Source organism: Sorghum bicolor, chromosome 4, assembly GCF_000003195.3.
Source record: "Sorghum bicolor cultivar BTx623 chromosome 4, Sorghum_bicolor_NCBIv3, whole genome shotgun sequence".
Classification (NCBI taxonomy): Eukaryota; Viridiplantae; Streptophyta; class Magnoliopsida; order Poales; family Poaceae; genus Sorghum; species Sorghum bicolor.
The window spans coordinates 50471772-50489996 of record NC_012873.2 but is presented as its reverse complement, the minus strand read 5'-3'; the positions used below and the strand labels follow the sequence as shown (position 1 = coordinate 50489996).

At 40.9% G+C, this 18225-nt stretch overlaps 2 protein-coding genes across 3 annotated transcripts; both read left to right on the top strand.

Moving 5' to 3' along the window:
• LOC8056799 lies at positions 2476-7314 on the top strand. The gene is made up of 9 exons (XM_021460273.1): positions 2476-3328; positions 3710-3763; positions 4626-4703; positions 5016-5186; positions 5266-5385; positions 5516-6111; positions 6202-6257; positions 6341-6444; positions 6565-7314. Exons 1-6 carry the CDS (start codon positions 2825-2827, stop codon positions 5537-5539), a joined length of 951 nt encoding a protein of 316 aa, XP_021315948.1. The 5' UTR covers positions 2476-2824; the 3' UTR covers positions 5540-6111; positions 6202-6257; positions 6341-6444; positions 6565-7314.
• Positions 13625-17995, top strand: LOC110434359. 2 transcript variants are annotated; one of them, XM_021458238.1, is made up of 10 exons: positions 13625-14089; positions 14651-14704; positions 15394-15453; positions 15747-15917; positions 15995-16114; positions 16248-16342; positions 16694-16770; positions 16860-16915; positions 17006-17109; positions 17232-17995. In XM_021458238.1, exons 1-6 carry the CDS (start codon positions 13640-13642, stop codon positions 16278-16280), a joined length of 888 nt encoding a protein of 295 aa, XP_021313913.1. In that variant the 5' UTR covers positions 13625-13639; the 3' UTR covers positions 16281-16342; positions 16694-16770; positions 16860-16915; positions 17006-17109; positions 17232-17995. The 2 variants fall into 2 exon arrangements, with proteins under 2 accessions (XP_021313913.1, XP_021313912.1); XM_021458237.1 differs by having other exon boundaries at positions 16248-16770.

Here is an 18225-nt window from a genome sequence, read left to right as displayed (position 1 = left end):
ACTATAGCATTTATCCTAACCTTTGATGGGATTTAAATCACTTAAGAGGGTAAATTGATTGTAGAAATATTTGCTCTAGTCTGTAACAGTCTTAGGGCACCCTAGCACACTCAAACCTCAAACAAGTAAAGCAAACTCATATATATTTATAGCCATATCACCCTTAACTAGTACTTGAAAAAGTTTGCTACAAAAGTGTAAACACTAGATGATCCATTGCCTTCAAAATATTCATTGTCGGATCATGCAATGCTATTAGTCATTGAACTAGTCGCAATTTTCCAACCACCGAGTGGCCCGATATTATTGTCTTTTTTCTTCAGTTGGACCGTCCAGTGCATTCGGTTTTTCCTGGCTATTAGTCATTGAACTAGCCGCAATTTTCCAACCACCGAGTGGCCCGATATTATTGTCTTTTTTCTTCAATTGGACTGTCTAGTGCACTCAATCTTTCCTGGCCACCTTATATCTTATATGCATAAGATGATCTACTATTGTGTGCATCCGTTGGGTCATCCAACGCACACCATTGCACAAATGTCACATAGTGTCCAAGCCTCTGGTCACTGGTAGCCTTCTTACTTCACCTCACCGAGTGCTTTAGCACATATTCTGGTGTGGAATATTCCCTTGGATGTTTCTATTCTTCAATTGTTAGATGCTTCATTTTTCTTCTAGACGGATTATCCATCATATGTACTTCAACAATGCCTTTGCACGGGGTCTCGCTAGACCTCACGCATGGTTATACCACATGTTTGTTTCATTAGTCACTAGATAATCTGATGAGTGCATCTTGTGCGTACTAAGTCCTTTTTACTTTGTTTTATTGCCGGTCTTTGGTGTTATTTCTATTCTTGCATCACCAGGACCTGTTATGCATGTGTAACGGTTGAACAAGGGAGATTTTTATGGAGATATCTGTTGCCTTGACGATCAAGTGAGCAAAGGACTTTAGTGGTAGATGATGATGTGGACTCTAGCGCCAGATGATGATGCCTGCTTGTGGGCAACGTAGTAGATGAAGTAGTCTATGATGGATTATGTGCAATACAAACCGCTTAGGGTTGGTGTCTGTTATTTCTAGGAAATGCAATTGATGAGTATGTCCATGGTGAGAGATTAGACACCAAATTGCTTGTGTATGCCATTGACGAAAGAAGACATTACAAAAAATATGAAAACGATAATTAGCTAATGCAATTGCTTGTTTCCTTGTTGTACGTTGGACATATTGCTTGTTTCGTTCTTGTTGTGAGGACAAATATGGAAGGAGATTTCCAGGTCAGCTTGCTTGTTTCCTTATTGCGATGAGAAGATGAGAAGAGACTTGGTGCCATGTAGACCATTGTACGTACTTGTTTGAAATAATATTGGGTCACATAAGTTACGTCATGCAAGTTGCAAGGAAACAAAAAATATGGGAATCATCCATGGGTATAATTTTTTGTTGAAAAAATGTAGGAGGGGAGGCGAGCACTAGAATGAATGATAGGAACATGTAGTTGGTTTAGATCCAAAATATTTTTGGATTTTGATACTGTAATACTTTTGTTTGTATTTAGCAATTATTGTCCAACCATAGACTAACTAGGCTCAAAAGATTCGTCTCGTAAATTATAAACAAACTGTAAAATTAGTTATTTTTATCTATATTTAATGTTTTATGCATATGCCGCAAGATTCGATGTGATAAAGAATATTGAAAAGTTTTTAGATTTTGAGGTGAACTAAACAAAGCCTAAGTTATCGTAGCTTTGCTATATAGTCATGACTCAAATGACAATTTTGATTTCATTCATACCAATTAGTACTTGTAGGTAGGGGTGGAGCGTGGCACCAAAATAGAGGGCATTTCCGGTTACTACGCGGGCCTTGAGAATACTACTAGGGTACATAAGGCATAGCCTATTTAGTAATATCTCTTCAACATTACATCTATGGACTCTGATGTCTGCTCATCTTCTTCAACAGTCTAATAACAACAACCATCACACATACGCAACAGCTCAGCTCAATGGAATTGCACATATCAAGGGGTGTGAGCCTAGTTTCGCCTCTAATAGGCTTCGCCTCTGCTTATAGCGACTATATTGGTATTGTGGTGCAGTGGCTTCGCTTTTTTCTTCTAAGCTACGCTTATACTCCCTCCGTCCCAAATTAACTGTTGTTTTTAGTTTTTGTGCCGCAAGTTTGACTCGATTTGTATAAAGTACGTACAATATTTGTATCTCGAAATAGATTTGTTAAAAAAACTAGATGCAAAGATCTTTTTAATAATACTATGTGACATAATATTAATATGTTTTAATATAATTAGTTAAAATTATTTTTGGGAAATGAGAACAATAATTATTTTGGGCCCGAGGAAGTACATGTTAAGATCATGATAAAATTGTCTAGTTTGAAAACCAGGGTTTGATTATTCAGCCAAAAACCATTGCATCATCAAAGCTTCTTTGTAATATATGAATATAGCAAAGAAAAAAAAAGGTCACGTACACTACAATTCAGCCCAAACATCTCGTATGCCAACAAGCACAAGACTATCCGACGAGCAATTACCAACCTATCGTTTATCCAAAAAAAAACAAGAAAACCCATCAAAAATCAAAAATCAAAAACCATAAACCCCCCTGTCTCATCTCCCCCTCCACCAAGGTCCCAAGTCCCCCAACATTTTTCATAAATAGCCTCTCCCATCCTTCCATATCTAACAACGACACCCTCGGAGCTTTTCTCCTCCGCCCCCTCGTGTTCTCTCAGAATTCGCGAATCAATCCCCGCCGATCCCCTTCCCATCAGGGAGGCTTTTCCCGCCAGGATGGCCTCCGGTCCAGGAAGGGCCCGAGGCGGCATCCGAATCCAAGAACCGGGCGATAGGCACCGCGATGAGTCCAACGCCGGCGCCGCCGCCGCCGCTGCGGAGGCGCTTCCAACCGCTCCGCCCTCCGACGGTTCCCAAGAACGGTCCCATGGTCCCTCGCGAGCCCAAGGCGGGAGCCCCTCTGCTGCCGCCGCCGCACGGAAGGGGAAGGGGGTCTTGGCTCCATCCCCGCTGCCTTCCCCGACGCGCTCCGAGGGCACCAACTCCCCGGCATCGTCCGACATCGTCCTCGACAAGGGAGCCGGAGAGTCGAGCTCCGCCAACACGCTACCGGACGGCGACAGGAGGTTGGGGGTGTCGTGGAAGAAGCCACTAGTGGTGGCGACGATGGAGGTGCCGAAGGTGACAAGGCCTATGGATGTGAAGTCGGGGCTCGACAACTTGTCGCTGGAGCAGCAATGGGCCCTGGCGGAGGACATGGAAATGCAACAGTGGCAACTGGTAAGGTTTCTTGGATCTTTGGACCGCATTCTTGAGTCGAAACTGCTTTCTTGTGATTTGGGAGTTGGATTCCTATCGTTCTTGTGTGTTATCGGGGACGATTTAGGGTACTGGAAGCAAGAAATTGTGCGGCATCCTACTGCAGATGCAGAATCCGTGGGGAAATTTTGTCTTTCTGTTTTTCGAGTACTAACAACGATCTTGCAGCAGTTTAAGTGCTTGCATCTTATCTTGACTGTGATAGCATGTTTTACAATTTACTGTTGAATTTGAATAAATATTGGGATCATGTTTTGATGAGCGATTCCTTTCTTATTTTTGTATGTTGGCGATGGCTGCTCCCTTGTCTGAATATTTGGCTTTGATTTTAATTCTCTGTAGGCGCAGCAGAGGAAATCTCTCTGGAGCAAATTCAAAGGTGGCATGGCAAACGTGGTATGTCCTGAATATTCCTTTGTTCCGTACTTGTGATTGGTGGATAGTGTGGGCATTCTTGTGCCAACTTTTGTCTTGACATGTTGCATTGCGATCTTTGTGCTTTTATTTGCTCATATAAGATCTTGAGATGACTAAGAGGGTGTTTAGTTCAAAAAAATGCAAAATGCCAACTACTTTGGAACGATGGAATGCAAAATGTCAAAATTTTTAGGGTTATGTTTAGTTCCATCCAAAATGCAGAATTTATTGCCCTCATGAGGGTCTCTTGAGGCTCTTTTGGGTTTTTGTGGCCTCTTGAGGCCAAAATCCAAAATGGAGAGGAACCACATTTTTGCCAAAAAATTTTGCATGGTGTTTAGTTTCAATATGCAAAATGATGGACCAAAAGTAAAACCCAGATTTTTTGGAATGGTAGGGGAACTAAACACCCCCTAAGTGTAAGTATGGCAACAAATTTTGTTAAAAAATGGTGTAGCATGGCATCCAAGAGACCAAGACTAGAGATGAAAGTATTGGAAAATGTTACGGAAACTCAGTTATTGGCAAATGTTACGGAAACTCAGTTTCTGTTTTGCCTAGATTAGATGGTTCTGGGTCACTTATAAGTCAAGAAATCCTGAAGCCAAATGTGCAGGGTTTAGCATTGATGGATTGCGAGAAATTGACAAGGTAATAGGAGATGTTACTATATCATTGGCAAGAAAGACAATACATAGGTCCTTTGATATTTCTGTATTATTGTTTTTAACAAGTTCCATTATCTTTTCCATTGTTTCCTTGTATATTTGATCTTGGTGTTAATTCATTGGTGCTAATTCTTGCAAAAAATGTGAATTTTAACCCATTTTCTGTGGAATAGCTTTTGGAGAGGATAGGAAGGCAAATGTACAACTCCAATCCAGATTCTACAGTAATCGTACCCCATGTGAATCATCAGGTTTGAATCCATATACTATTTATGTGCCTTCTCTAATTGATACAATCAGATTGTGATGGGACCTTATCAGCCTTAATTTCTTATTTCACTGAATAACAACCACTCAATATCAGCTGAGATATAAGTGGTATAATCATTTTCTTAAAATGTCCTCTTAATGAAAAACGGGTGATGGCCCTATCGCGATTTTTTTTTCTTAGAATGTGGAAACCTGAAAAGCATAACTAACATACCAATCCATTTTTTTAGTTCTGCTGCTCTCTGGTTAAGATCATTGTGGTTTGAATTCCTTTGTGCTTGTGTTTCGCGCAGACAATTCCTACGACCGGGATCATTGAGCATTACAACCTCATCGAAATGGCTGCTGGACGAGGAGAAATATTTCATTCAAATGCACTGAACCTTCGTCGTGCCTATTCTGAATTTAGGCCAGTGCATGGAGATGGAGAGTGTTTCTACAGGAGCTTCATATTTTCCTACTTCGTAAGTGTCCCTCCCTTTTCCTTAGAACAAGCTTCATGTTTAGGGGGTTAACACCCTAGTTTATGCAACTGTAAAACAGGAGCAAGTTCTCGATAGGCAGGATACACACGAGGAACACCGTCTTCTTGCTGCTGTTAAAGGAGTGGCCAGGCATCATGCACGGCTTGGGTGGACCTCTGAATTTTCCTCGAGATACAAAGTAAGCTCACACCTTATCCACATTTGGCATTTTTGAGATAAACATGCTTGAGGGATGATTTTCTTCAAGTTACATCAAGTTGCAATCTGGATCTGGCATCTCACTGTTCTTTTTCTTTTACCATTTGCAGGATATGCACATTGTTTCACATTAGTGGCATATTGGCATGCCATCACAATTTTACCTCTTGACATGGATTCAATTTTTTTTTCGAGAACATGTGTGGCATGTATTTCATTAAGTAGAAAAGGATAGTTCAAGTACAACCCACGGTAATTCAAAGATTACCGAAAACAACAAACACAACTTGAAATTACAGTTATAGTAATACATGTTGAAATAAGATCACTTTCATATAACAGCACTGATGGGTAATATTTACAGTTATAGTAATAAATAACTCATGCTTCTACTTCCACGAGATAATGCACCCAAAGCTGCTTTGTGTGGTCATCTGATTCAATCACAAATGTTTTCTTTCATGCTTCTCTATTAAAACATTTTTCTTAAGTATTTATCTTGTAATCTGTGCTCTGACTGAAGGTTCTCAGACAAGTGTTATTCTGATCATACTTGTTCATACCTTTGTTATAAATGGTCAGTATTTTGTAAGCTATTGCAGTATATAGTAATGATCTGATTCTTTCAGGCATTTAAGGCACTGATAAAGAAAGTAATGAGATGGAAAAGACACAACAGATGGAAGAATGTACCAACAACCGACAGGTTTCTGATATATTTGATTCTCTGTTATTCCATTGAAGTGTTGCTGGCAATGCATTTTCAGAATTTTATTGAACATGTGTCATTTTCCAGCTACAGCAAACAGAAACTTCTCAAGTTCTTCAGCTGTTATGGCAGGACAGACGACAGTAAGTGAAACACCTCTCTTGAACCAAGCATTCCTTCCTCCACTTCGTCCTAATACATTGTTCCAATACATTTTGTTGGGCAGTTTTTGCTTTCCTCAGATTGGTAGCAGCTATCTGGATATGTTCGCACAGTGAAGAGTTTGAACCACTTATACCTGAGCTGAATGAATATGGCACTCTCAGAGAAGTAAGTACCTCTGTCGCTTTCCCTTGGACCCTTTCATTATTTAGTTCTGAACTGCCAATAATACACCCGTTCTAGAAAATCTGACACTCATTCTACCTGCACTTCTCTCTTTAAAAACAGTGGTGCCTTCATGAAGTTATCAGGTATAAGGTTTTCACAGATCATGTTCAGATGACAGCATTAGTCACCGCGCTTGGGGTGCCGCTGCGAGTGGAGTACCTCTTACAAGGAGATGGTCAAGACCTCTACACTCCCCAGAAGGATTCCCAAGACGATATGCCAAGAAGTACATGTTGGCCTGGTCATCGTCATCAACTACCCCATGCTCATGTAGTCCCCCATGTGACCGTGCTCTACACAAACATTCACTATGACATCATTTACCCCCACCGTCGAGATGGTGCTGTCTGTAGTCAGCAGACTGAGCAGGTACAGCGGCCAACTGCTGAGAGTTCAGGTCAACAAATTGCCCAGAGAGATAGCTGCAGTGGTGGGAGTTCAAGTCAACAAATTGCCCAGAGAGATAGCTGCAGTGGTGAGATTTCAAGTCAAAATATTGCCCAGAAGGAGATCTCCACTGGTGAGAATCCAGATCAACATGCAGGGCTAAAGTTAACTTCTACTGGTGCCCATGAGTATGATGAGCATAAGAGCATTGCTGAGTGAAGTGGATAGAGAATTAGGCATACACTGACGAGATAGATAATATTTTGGACTTTTTTTCTTACGTTGGTACAAACTGCTGGTGCAAATTGGATGATTAGTTGGTCAGTTAGTCTGATATGTTGATTCATTTGCAAATTGTTATCAAATCTCTGAAATATCCTCATAATACTTTGGTGTATATAGAAGGAAAATCATTCTTGTGCATTCTCTTACGGTTATTCTTTCTGACGAGCTTGCATTTTCTATCTCATTTGTAATCTTTTTTTTTTTCTATATTCTTTAGCTATCAGCCTATGATGTCATCTGCCCGAACTTGTATGGCAACCTCAGAATCTTCAGATGTCGTTTGGCCTGATGTGACGATAACAGAACACAAATATTATATGAACCTTTATGGTTCTGATGAGAGATACTTGCCTTGCATGAATTTGTTGGTGTAGTATTCATTCGTATATGATCATTGCGAAACAAAGTAACTAGCAAGTCCCGCCCATGTTGCTCTGCATCCAGGCCGTTGCAGCTTCAACCAGGGGAAGTGGGAGAGGGGGGATGGCTTGTTAAGTTAAGAAAATTTTCAACTGAAAAATTGAAATTCAATCTATGTCTTGATAAATTTGTACTGCTGCCCCCCTAATAAAGGAAAATTTGTGTTTCTAGCTGTTCCTTGGTCTCAACCTCAGGCTATGTTCAGCTATTCATTTTATGCAGCTTGCACTAGCTTTGCTATGCTGTGTACCGTATGGGTTTCATCATGTGTGGAACTTGCTTTAGAGTACTGCATGCAGCTAACCATTCTAAAAACCAATTTGGTGCATGACTAACCTTTGGAGATCGCAAGTGATAGTATAACAGATACGGTATAGTAGGCTTTACTGCTGGGCTGTAGTCTGCAGATGTCAAGATAGTCGATGCCTAATTACTGCTGTATCAACCCCAGTCGTTCCTTGAACCTGGCAATCGATGCAAATCATCTTAACCTGCAATACGCACTAGCTTTTGATGAGGTTTACGTATCATTATCCCTTTGTTGTTTCATTGATTGGTGGCACTAGATCCTAAGTGTCAATCTTCAGGACGACAGCGCGAGCTTAGCTGAAAGTATTGTTTGATGATTTGTTGTGAGAGAAAAACACTGCTGAATGGCTGGCGGATTCGGCAGATAAGCTCAAGCAACAGGAGTAAGAACATGCCGCTTCAGCACGGGAAACCATTGTCGTGCCGAACATGCTGTGGAGTTACATGTGTTTCTAAATAGTGCAACGTGCCATCCTTGAAACACGACTCCGAAGAAAGTTTAGAAAGGATAAAGGCCAGTGCAGCTAGTAAATCAAAGTAGTGATTTTAGTCATGGTATCATGGGAATGGGACAAAGGCCACATGAAATTTGAACAAAGGCACTAAGGTTTACTCCCCACACAGCTTGAAGAATTTATGCACTTATGGATCCTCCTACAATAAGGTCATTTGCTGCAAGACATTGATGATGCCATATTGCCATTAGATGGCGGGATAGCAAATGGGGAGCATTTCAGATGGTAGGATCACAAATCTTAGGATATAACTACTACGCCATACCATACTGAGTACAATTGTAAAATCATAGATTCTACTTAACAAATTAGACGTTTGGGTAACATGAACCAGGTGAAAACTTGTGCCTCCTTTGTCCCTATCACCATAGAACAAGGCAATTCTAACCATATCCACCACATATATGATGTTAAAAATAACAAGAGAAAACTTTGCTGCAGCTTTGGTATGTTAAATGACAATACAATTAAGAGACTATAACATGTTTTGATGATATATGATCATGTGTTTACTCCCATGATGATTTATGTATATGGACTTGTGAGAAGAAAATGCCATTCAAATGAGATAAGTCATCCAAAAAGATTCAATGTTTAGGTGACAAACAAAGTTTTAAGTTTGTCTCACATGAATGGCTTGTCCATCAAATAAGGAGCATTGACATTTAGGTTTCAAATTTGGTCAAATGATTATTAGTCTAACAAGATGTGTTATAAATAATCAAATGACAAGTATAGAGTTAGTGTCAGAGGGCTAGGTAGGACCTCCGCCATACCTTGTTTTTTCATCATCTTCTCCTCTTTTATATCTTAGTTTTTTCTAGTGTTCTTTTCCTATGTCTTTACTATTAATCGAGCCATGGAGCTCTATTGGTATAGTTCTGCCACACCTCACTTTATATCCATCCCCTACCACTATATAGAGTTGAAAAGAGAGAAGAGACACCATACGTATATCCTTGGCCTCATTAGTTGGAAGCTCATTTACAAGATGGTTTATATCACCTAGCAAATGAATGAAGATTGCATCTTATGCGTAATCATCATTCTTGATGATTTGCATAAACTGGATACAGGAAAAATGGCTTTCAAGTTGAATGTTGTTGATGATACAAAATAGGGTGAATGATTAAATCATGGTTGTCTTTAGGGTACAAAGCAAAGGTAAAGGTCAAATAATGGCTTGAGGACCGAGGAACCAAGGCTAGGTGCAGAAGCAAGTACATGTGTTAACTCCAAGGAACTAATCAAGCCATGATGAGCCATGCAATGTGAAGTAGCAAGTATTGTTGAATCATATGTTGTGGTGACTTATATGGATGAAAAGTGAAGTCTTGATCACATGGTTTGGAAGTCATTAGTTCAAGGGAGATTTTCTCACTTGCATGCGATGTTGAAAGCCCGAGGTTGAGATTGAATAAGTGGTGGCATTAGTTTGACATATAGAAGCTCTAGACACGAATTATTGTATATATTTGATTGATCATAGGTATGTGTTACTTAAGAGTGGTGCAACATTGGTCAAAATACAAGGTGTAAAGTTCTCAAGGAAAACTTGGTGAAAAGCCAATAGAAACACTAACATATAGTATTTTGTGAGTGTGCTGGCTCAGAGGAAATCGTTTTGGTCGATTTGTCCAACTAGGATTCTAATGAGGATTTAACTACTTATGATATCTATCCTTGGCAGATCCATATATTGAGGTAGTTGATGACAAAGACTTCATACAAAGTTCCACAATTTCAGATCTCAACTTGCTAGTTAGAGAAAAAAATGCAATGTTGGTTTTAGCATCCTTTTTCTAACAACTAGTTTATGGGAAATAGGTATTTGCACTCATCCTCTCCTGCCTGCGCTTGATACTAGTGTTTTTTTGCATCCTCTAGCAGTTAGAAAGCCATTAGAGCTCTCCACATCCTCCCTTTTGTTGTATTTGTGTGGTTTAAGTGAGATCAACCTTAACTCATGGAGTGTTGTGAGAAATTTGTTAGGGCTATCATGCTCTGGGAAGAAAAAAAAGATCTAGCAGTGGCGAAGCATGACACAAAAGTAAGGGGGCCGATTTATATCGATGATGCCAAGACAAGTCAATAACGAGGCAAGATGCTCCACCTCCATGATGGCATGCTTATGCCTAAAACCAACATTCCTAGTTGTCTTTACTTGCTTGGCTCAATACAACTCTACTAAACTGTTAGCTTAGTTTAGTTATAGCCCATTTGCTTGTGATCCTCAAACACTTTCATATAAAAGCTTCAAACCATCGTAGTCTTTTTCTTCACATGCCTTGTACTCTTGCTTTTTGTTTTCTATTGTCTCGTAGCAGCGCTAGCTAGATGATAACTAGTGATCAAAAATAAGGTGATCAAGACTATTGTGGAGGAAAGGGAGTGGTGTCTAGGTTGGCCACCACTATGCTCTGCCGCTGGTTCAAGCTAGTGAATCGAGTGAGAAGTGGTTTTAAAGAGACTCGGCCTTATCTTGGCCCTTGGGTCACTTTGGGCTTCCTTGATGAAGAAGCTTGCTGGTTCACTTTGGTGAAGCTAAAAAACTTTGGGGTACAAATCTTGCATCTCCAATTTGGTTCACATCATATTCACATTTATATCTAATAATTATGTTTTCGCTTTGTCCTAGGTAGCTTCTTGTTTGTGAGTGTAGTGGCATAAACTTGCAAATGAACATCTATAAAAGCATTTAGAAATCAAAAGGGGGTTGTTAAACTTTATTTGCATATTCATTGTGAAAATTGGCCAACCAGCTTGGCTGATTTTCACTAACTTTTTCAAGTTTGTTTTAAATTGCATAATTGTCAATTTAAAACTCCTCTAAGTGACATCTTGGTTATTTTGATAGGTCAGGTTTAGGTGTTTAACCTTGTTGATAAATTGTAAGAGATATGGCTTTGAGTTGTTTTAAGAATTAAATCCACCAGAGGTCCATTAAGTTACAGGTGGTGCAAGTCAATTTAGGACCATTTACTCCAAAATTAATTTTTGGCTCCATAAAATTAAGTTATTTACTAATTACTATAGATTATTATAAGTTTGAATTTTAGGTTGAACTAGCCAGTTTGGCATGTTTTCTAGTATATCTATATCTAGCATTAAAGTCAAAAGGATATTTATCCAACCGTGCCATTTACTTTTCCCAATGTCCTTACACTACTCCTATCTCATATAGTCATATGTGATCCAGACTCATGATTCATGCTCATGTGAGTTATAAATATGTGTGTTCACATGTCTAGCGACGATACAGAGTCATACTCTTAGATATATTGGAACAAATGACGTGATCATTGAATTAATCTCCCAACCATAATTCGTTCATGTGGCCACACAATAACCTTACATTTTGTTGCAACACATAAATATGTTTGTTATTTCAATATATGAATAAATAAAAAAATTTAGAGGGCTAATAGAGAAACTTCCCATGAACGAAAACTCAAAACATAACTTGATACCGCCTTGACCACAATATCGTCTGATCAGATTAAAAATTTGAGATCCACCATGTAGCGAATAAAATTCTCCAGTATCGATGGCTCCTTTTGAACCCTATATCATTTGTTCTTTAGTGAAAGCATGAGCGAGAAAGTGACCAAGTGACATTAATGCAGTGGCATGAGATGCACGTATTGATGGTAAGCTCCTTGCCCTTTCCATGACGGTAGCCAGAGCTCCTTCTCGACATGATGATCATGACCTTGATGATAGCCCCAAGGAATGAACGAGATCCATGGTGGTTTGCCATGCTAGAGATAATTCTTCACCCTTAGGGTTGCACAACGCAACTCATCGATGTGTATCATCTTCCTCTTCTAGTCTTAGTTCAACACTTCCCATCCCATGTGGAGGCTCAGTTGAACTTACCTCTAGCAGCTATAGTCTCACTTGAGTCCACTTCTTGCTCCAACTCTCAGCCCATCACACTTGTTGAACCTAAAGTGGCTCCATCCCAAAGCAGGGTAGTAGTTGGAGCTTCCCTGACATGGCAGTGGCAGAGCTTGTGCAGTATGCGTCTCTAGGGCATGGTAATTGGAAAAAACCATGGTGAGGGTGGAGAGGTTGGTTTCCCAACGACAACGTGGCTATATGCCTAATGGGACCTAATGGTATGCCCCAACGTGTTCCCTAGGCTTCTGTGGGGAGATCGTGTCCAAGACTCTAAGGATAGTCACAAGGCAGAAACCACCCATAGTTTTTACACACGCTACCTTAGCAAGACACTAGTGGTAGAAACTCCTCACATTGCATGGTTTCTTTACGTGGGCCCAAATCAATTTCAATAAATGTTGTAGACTTTTCTTCCTCTCTCACCCATTCACTTCGATCTCCCTACCCTGTCCACATCTCTCTCTCTCTCCCTCCCATCATTCCTACCGTCGGTTAGAGGAGAGCTCCTCGACGTGAGTAGTAGGCGCATGTGAGGGTTGATAGGCACAAGTGGCAGCAAGCACGCAGCGGGGCAAGGGGGGCCGTGGCGAGTGCATTGGGCCCGTGTGGTGGTGACCGTGATGTAGGTGGGAGGAAGGAGGAGCAAGACATGGGCGAGCGAGTGGCGACAAGCGTGACACAAGGGTGTTGTCTCTCCACTACAGTCTGTTAAGAGAGCGGGCATAGAGGACAAAGGGCACGGTGTAGCGCATGACACCAACGAAGGGGCAACACGAGTTTGGTGTAGAGGGTGTGGTGAGGTAGACGTTGTCATGTGGGCGCAACTTGACTCCAAGGCCAGGGTTGACATAACGAGTGTAGCCTGCACAAGGCGGTGGTGCACATGTACGAGCGAAGGCTAGACGCTAGGGTGGCGTGAGCGGTGCAACATGGGGATCTCAGTTTCTTGAGATTATATGCTTTTTGAATATAATCCAACAAAGTGTGATATAAAAAAAATAATCATAATAAAGACAAAAACATATAATACTTTTATACAAAGAGTATGTACAGAACTTAAATCTACCTTCTCCTCAGATACAACAGCAAGAAAATCATCCAAGAACCAAAGTGCCCAAATCCCTTTTGCTCCCCCGTTTCCGTACCTCCAGGCCTCGAGGGCACCGACCATTACGGCCTTTATAAATATCCCCCCATCATCTCTACAATTAACAACGACACCCTCCACGTATTTCCCCTCCGCCCCCTCGCTCTCCCAGATTTCGCGAAGCAGACCCTCCGCACCCCCTTCCCGTCAGGCTTTTCTTCCCGCCACGATGGCCTCCGGTTCAGGAAAGAACCAAGACGACACCGAAACCAAAGAACCGGTCGTTTTGCTGCGCCTGCGCGAGGAGTCCAACGCCGCCGCCGCTACAGAGCCGCCGCCCTCGGCTCCGCCGCTCGAGGTCATCCCAGAAGAGGAAGAGGTCCATGGGTCACAGGAAGCCGGAGGCCGGAACCCCTCCGCCACCACCGCCACAGCTGCGGCGGCCGAGCAGAAGGGCGAGGAGACCGGGTCTCTTTTCTGGGCGGTCTGGGACCCCGCTGGCGGCAAGCCCCCTCTTCCTCCACGCCCTCCCTCCTTCTCGAGAGCCGGAGGTCCGAGCTCCGCGATCGATTTGAAGGACGTGTTCGATGAACTGATGCTGGAGTCCCAGAGGGAGAGGAGCGTGGAGACGGACCAGAAAGCCGAGGCTGAGGGAACGCCGAGGCAGCAGAATGAACAGGTGCTGTTTCCTGGATATTTTGACTACGTTCTTGCGCGGTTCCTGTTTGCTTGTGATTTGGCCTTTGGGATATTGAATTCTGCCGTTCTTGGGGATCTTGGGGGAGGATTTAGGATACTGGAGTCTGGACCTAAGAAATTGTATTGCATCCTAGAATAGGGGTGGAATCCTTCGTCAGATGTTGGGGCTAATTTCTCTTTCTGGGTTGCTTAGAGTGACAACGATCTTGCAGGGGCTTTTCTAGGTGCATGTTCTTTTTTTTTTCTTTTTCTTTTTTGACCAAACTATTATGATCGATATTTCTGTTCAGTTTGATGTCATGCTTTCATTTCACCGTCAAATGTCAGGGCCAATCTCTATGTTTATTTGAGATAGCATAAACCAATGTAGTTTCTTTAGATCATTGGCGGATTACATGCATTGCTGGTTTTAGCCCTTGCCTGGCTGATTTCTTGCCTAAAGCATAATCATATTTGAATAGCTGAGAGGAGACTCGAAAGTGTCGATTTTGTTATCACTGCTCCTTTGAATATTTGACTTTCGACGTTAATTTTGGAACAGGTGGGGTCATCAGCACTTCGGCCCAAAAAAGGCAAGAAACTGCTCTGGAGAAAGGTAACAATAACAATATGACCTGAATATTTCTTACATCTTTGGTTGTGATTGGTAACTGGTGTGAGCACTCTTGTGCCAATTTTTTGTTTGAGATGTTGGATCAGGAATTCAGGCTTCTTCAGTCTTTGTTCTCTCCATGCTTATATGAAATATCGAGATCACAAAATTTATTCTGGCAGGAGATCATGTTCAAAATGGGTGAAGCATAGATATGAGAGCAATGGCAAATGTTAGTTTCTGTTCTGCCAAGATTAGATGATTCTTGATTATTGTTGTGATCTGATATGGAATTTCAAGGGGAAAAACAATGTTGTTGTGATGTTTTCATAATTTTAAAAGTGCTATTGCTTACACTGATATTATTAACGGTCAGTATTTATGTCTTACTCTTCATTGTACCACAAATTGTCCTTGTTGACGTGTTTCTAAGGAATTCTGAAGACAAACATACAGGTATCTGATGTCGATGAATGGTCTAATAGTTGAAATTATATGATTAACAAAAGAGACAATTGTCATATACATAAGATCTTGGATATTTCTGTAGTAATAAATATTTAAAAAGTTCCATTGCCTTCTTCATTGTTTCCTTCTGTGAACTATTGGATGGATCTTGGCATTAATTATTTACTGTTGCTTCTAATTCTGGCAAAAATTGTGGAATTTTTAACCCATTTTATGTGGAATAGATTTTGGACAGGATAGGAATCTCCAACCGAAATTACACAATACCTCATGTGAACTACAAGGTTTGACTCCATACACTGTTTACGTGCCTCTTCTAATTGATATTATTGATTTGTGATGGGACCTTAATCGGCTTTGAGTTTGTATTGAATTCAAGAAATGCAGTATATGTTCTTTCTTTCTTTATTCATCGAACAAATCAATATCAGCAAAAACATTGCATTTATTAGTGGCTTAAGGTTTTCTTATAATGTGGAAACCTGAAAACTTATCAAATTACAATCCCATATTAGAACTTCTGCTTCGTGGTTCAGATCATTTTGATTTCAATTCCTTTGCTCTTGTTTTTGTGCAGAAACTCCACATAACCGAGATCATTACGCATTACAATCTCCTTGAAATGGTAGCTGGACGAGGAGTATTATTTGATTCACATGCTCTGAATCTTCGCCGTGCCTATTCTGAATTTAGGCCAGTGCATGGAGATGGAGAGTGTTTCTACAGGAGCTTCATATTTTCCTACCTCGTAAGTCTCCTTCCTTTTCCTTTGAATAAGATTTATGTTTTGTGGTTAACACCCTAGTATGCACCACTCTAAAACAGGAGCAAGTCCTTCATAGGCAGGATACACATGAGGAACACCGTCTTCTTGCTGCTGTTAAAGGAGTGGCTAGGCAACATGCACGCCTTGGGTGGGCCTCCGAATTTTCCAGGAGCCACAAAGTAAGCTCACCTTCAAGTTTACCATTTATGAGATAAACATGTTTAATTGATAGATCATTTCTTCAACTAATATCAAGGCGCAAACTGGATCTGGCATCTCACTTTCCTTTTTTTTTTCTTTTATCGTTTGCAGGATATGCACCATTGTTTCACTGTAGTGGCATAGGAGCATGCCATCACAACATTACAACCTGTTGACATGGGTTCAAATTTGATTTTATTTGAAACGTAACAATCTAATGCTAATAAAAAAAATACATGTTTACATAAGTTCACTTTCATGAAACAGCAATAATGAGATATCATTGTAGAGAGATAAAAGAGATCATGTTTCTTTCTTACACCAAGATAATGCGCCCATGCTGCTTTGTGTGGTCATCTGATCAAATCACTAATGTTTTGTTTCTCCTACTTGCTTATAAAATAATTTCTTTCTCAACTACTATCTTATAGTTGCTGTTTACTGGTAGAAGCTGCGCAGGCAAATCTTATGTTGTTTATATCTTTTCGTACCTTGTTATAATAGTCAATGTGTAAGCCTTATTGCAAGAAAATATAGTGATTATTTGATTCATTTAGGCATTTAAGAAGCTGATAAAGAAAGTAATGAGATGGAAGATACACAAACGATTGAAGCATGTACCAACAATTAACAGGTTTCTAATATGTTTCTTCCCAGCAATTCCATTAGAGTGTTGCTGCCAATGCATTTCACATAATGTATTGAGTATGTGCCATTTTTCAGCTACCGCATAGAGAAACTTCTTGAGTTCTTCAACGATTATAAGAGGACAGACGACAGTGAGTAATACACCCCTTTGAACCAAGCTATCCTTCCTCCACTTGTATCCTAATTCCTAGTTCATTGTTCCAACACATTTTGTTGGTCAGTTTTTACTTTCCTCAGATTGGTAGCAGCTATCTGGATATGCTCGCACCGTGAAGAGTTTGTACCACTTATACCTGAGCTCAATGAAGGTCGCACTCTCACCCAAGTAAGTATCACCGCCAGTTTACCTTGGGTTATTGGATTACTTAGTTCTGGACCACCCAATGCATCTTTTTCCAGAAAACATGACACTCATTCTATACTCACATCTTTCTTTATTTAAAACAGTGGTGCCTTCAAGAAGTTATCCAGCGTAGGGTCTTTACAGATCATATTCAGATAACAGCACTAGTAAGGGCGCTTCGGGTGCCTCTGCGAGTGGAGTACCTCTTTCAAGAAGCTGGTCAAGACCTCTACACTGGCCAAGGTCCCCAAGATGATATGCCAAGAAGCACGTGTTGGCCACGTCGTCATCATCAAATACCCCCTAATCATGAAGTACCCCGTGTGACCGTGCTATACACGCAGGAGCACTATGACATCTTATACCCATACCATCCTGAGGGTCCTGTGACTCCTGGTGAGAGCTCTGGTCAGCGGTCTGACAAGACAGAAAGCCCGGCCGCTAAGAGTCCAAGTCAACAACAGATAGGTAGCTGCAGCGGTGAGACATCAAATCAACAGATTGACCAGGTAGAGGGCTCCACCTCCACTGGTGAGATATCAGATAAACACACTGCGGAGGAGGAAAGTTAGTTCGTCTCTGACCATGAGTATGGTGAGCATTTGTTGAGAAGCTATAGATCGAGAATTATGCATACACTGACGAGATAGATAGGCATATACTTCTGGATTCTTTATCCTGTTGGCACAAACTGCTGGTGCCAATAGGATAGTGGATGATCAGTAGTTGCTCCTCCTTTTTTCTGTGACAAGGCTGAAAACTTGGTTCTGTAGCTCGGTTAAAAGGTCTCGGCTTGGTACATTGATTCTTTTTGTGAATTGTGATCACATTTTCTTAACTAGGTTCCTGTGGTAACTTTGCCTCATAATCATTTGGTATGTGTACAGACTAAATCTTTCTTGTGCATTTTCTTTCTTCTTTATTCACTTTGTAATTAGTTTTCTATCTTCTCTAGCTATCAGCCTATCATTATGTTTTCGGGTGAATTTGTATGAAAACCTCTGATGTTTGGTTGGTAAACTTTAGTTGCAGTCAGTTCCTATGATGTCACGGCCAAAGCCTTTTTGGCATTTGCGAGTCGAATGCAGAGCACGCCCG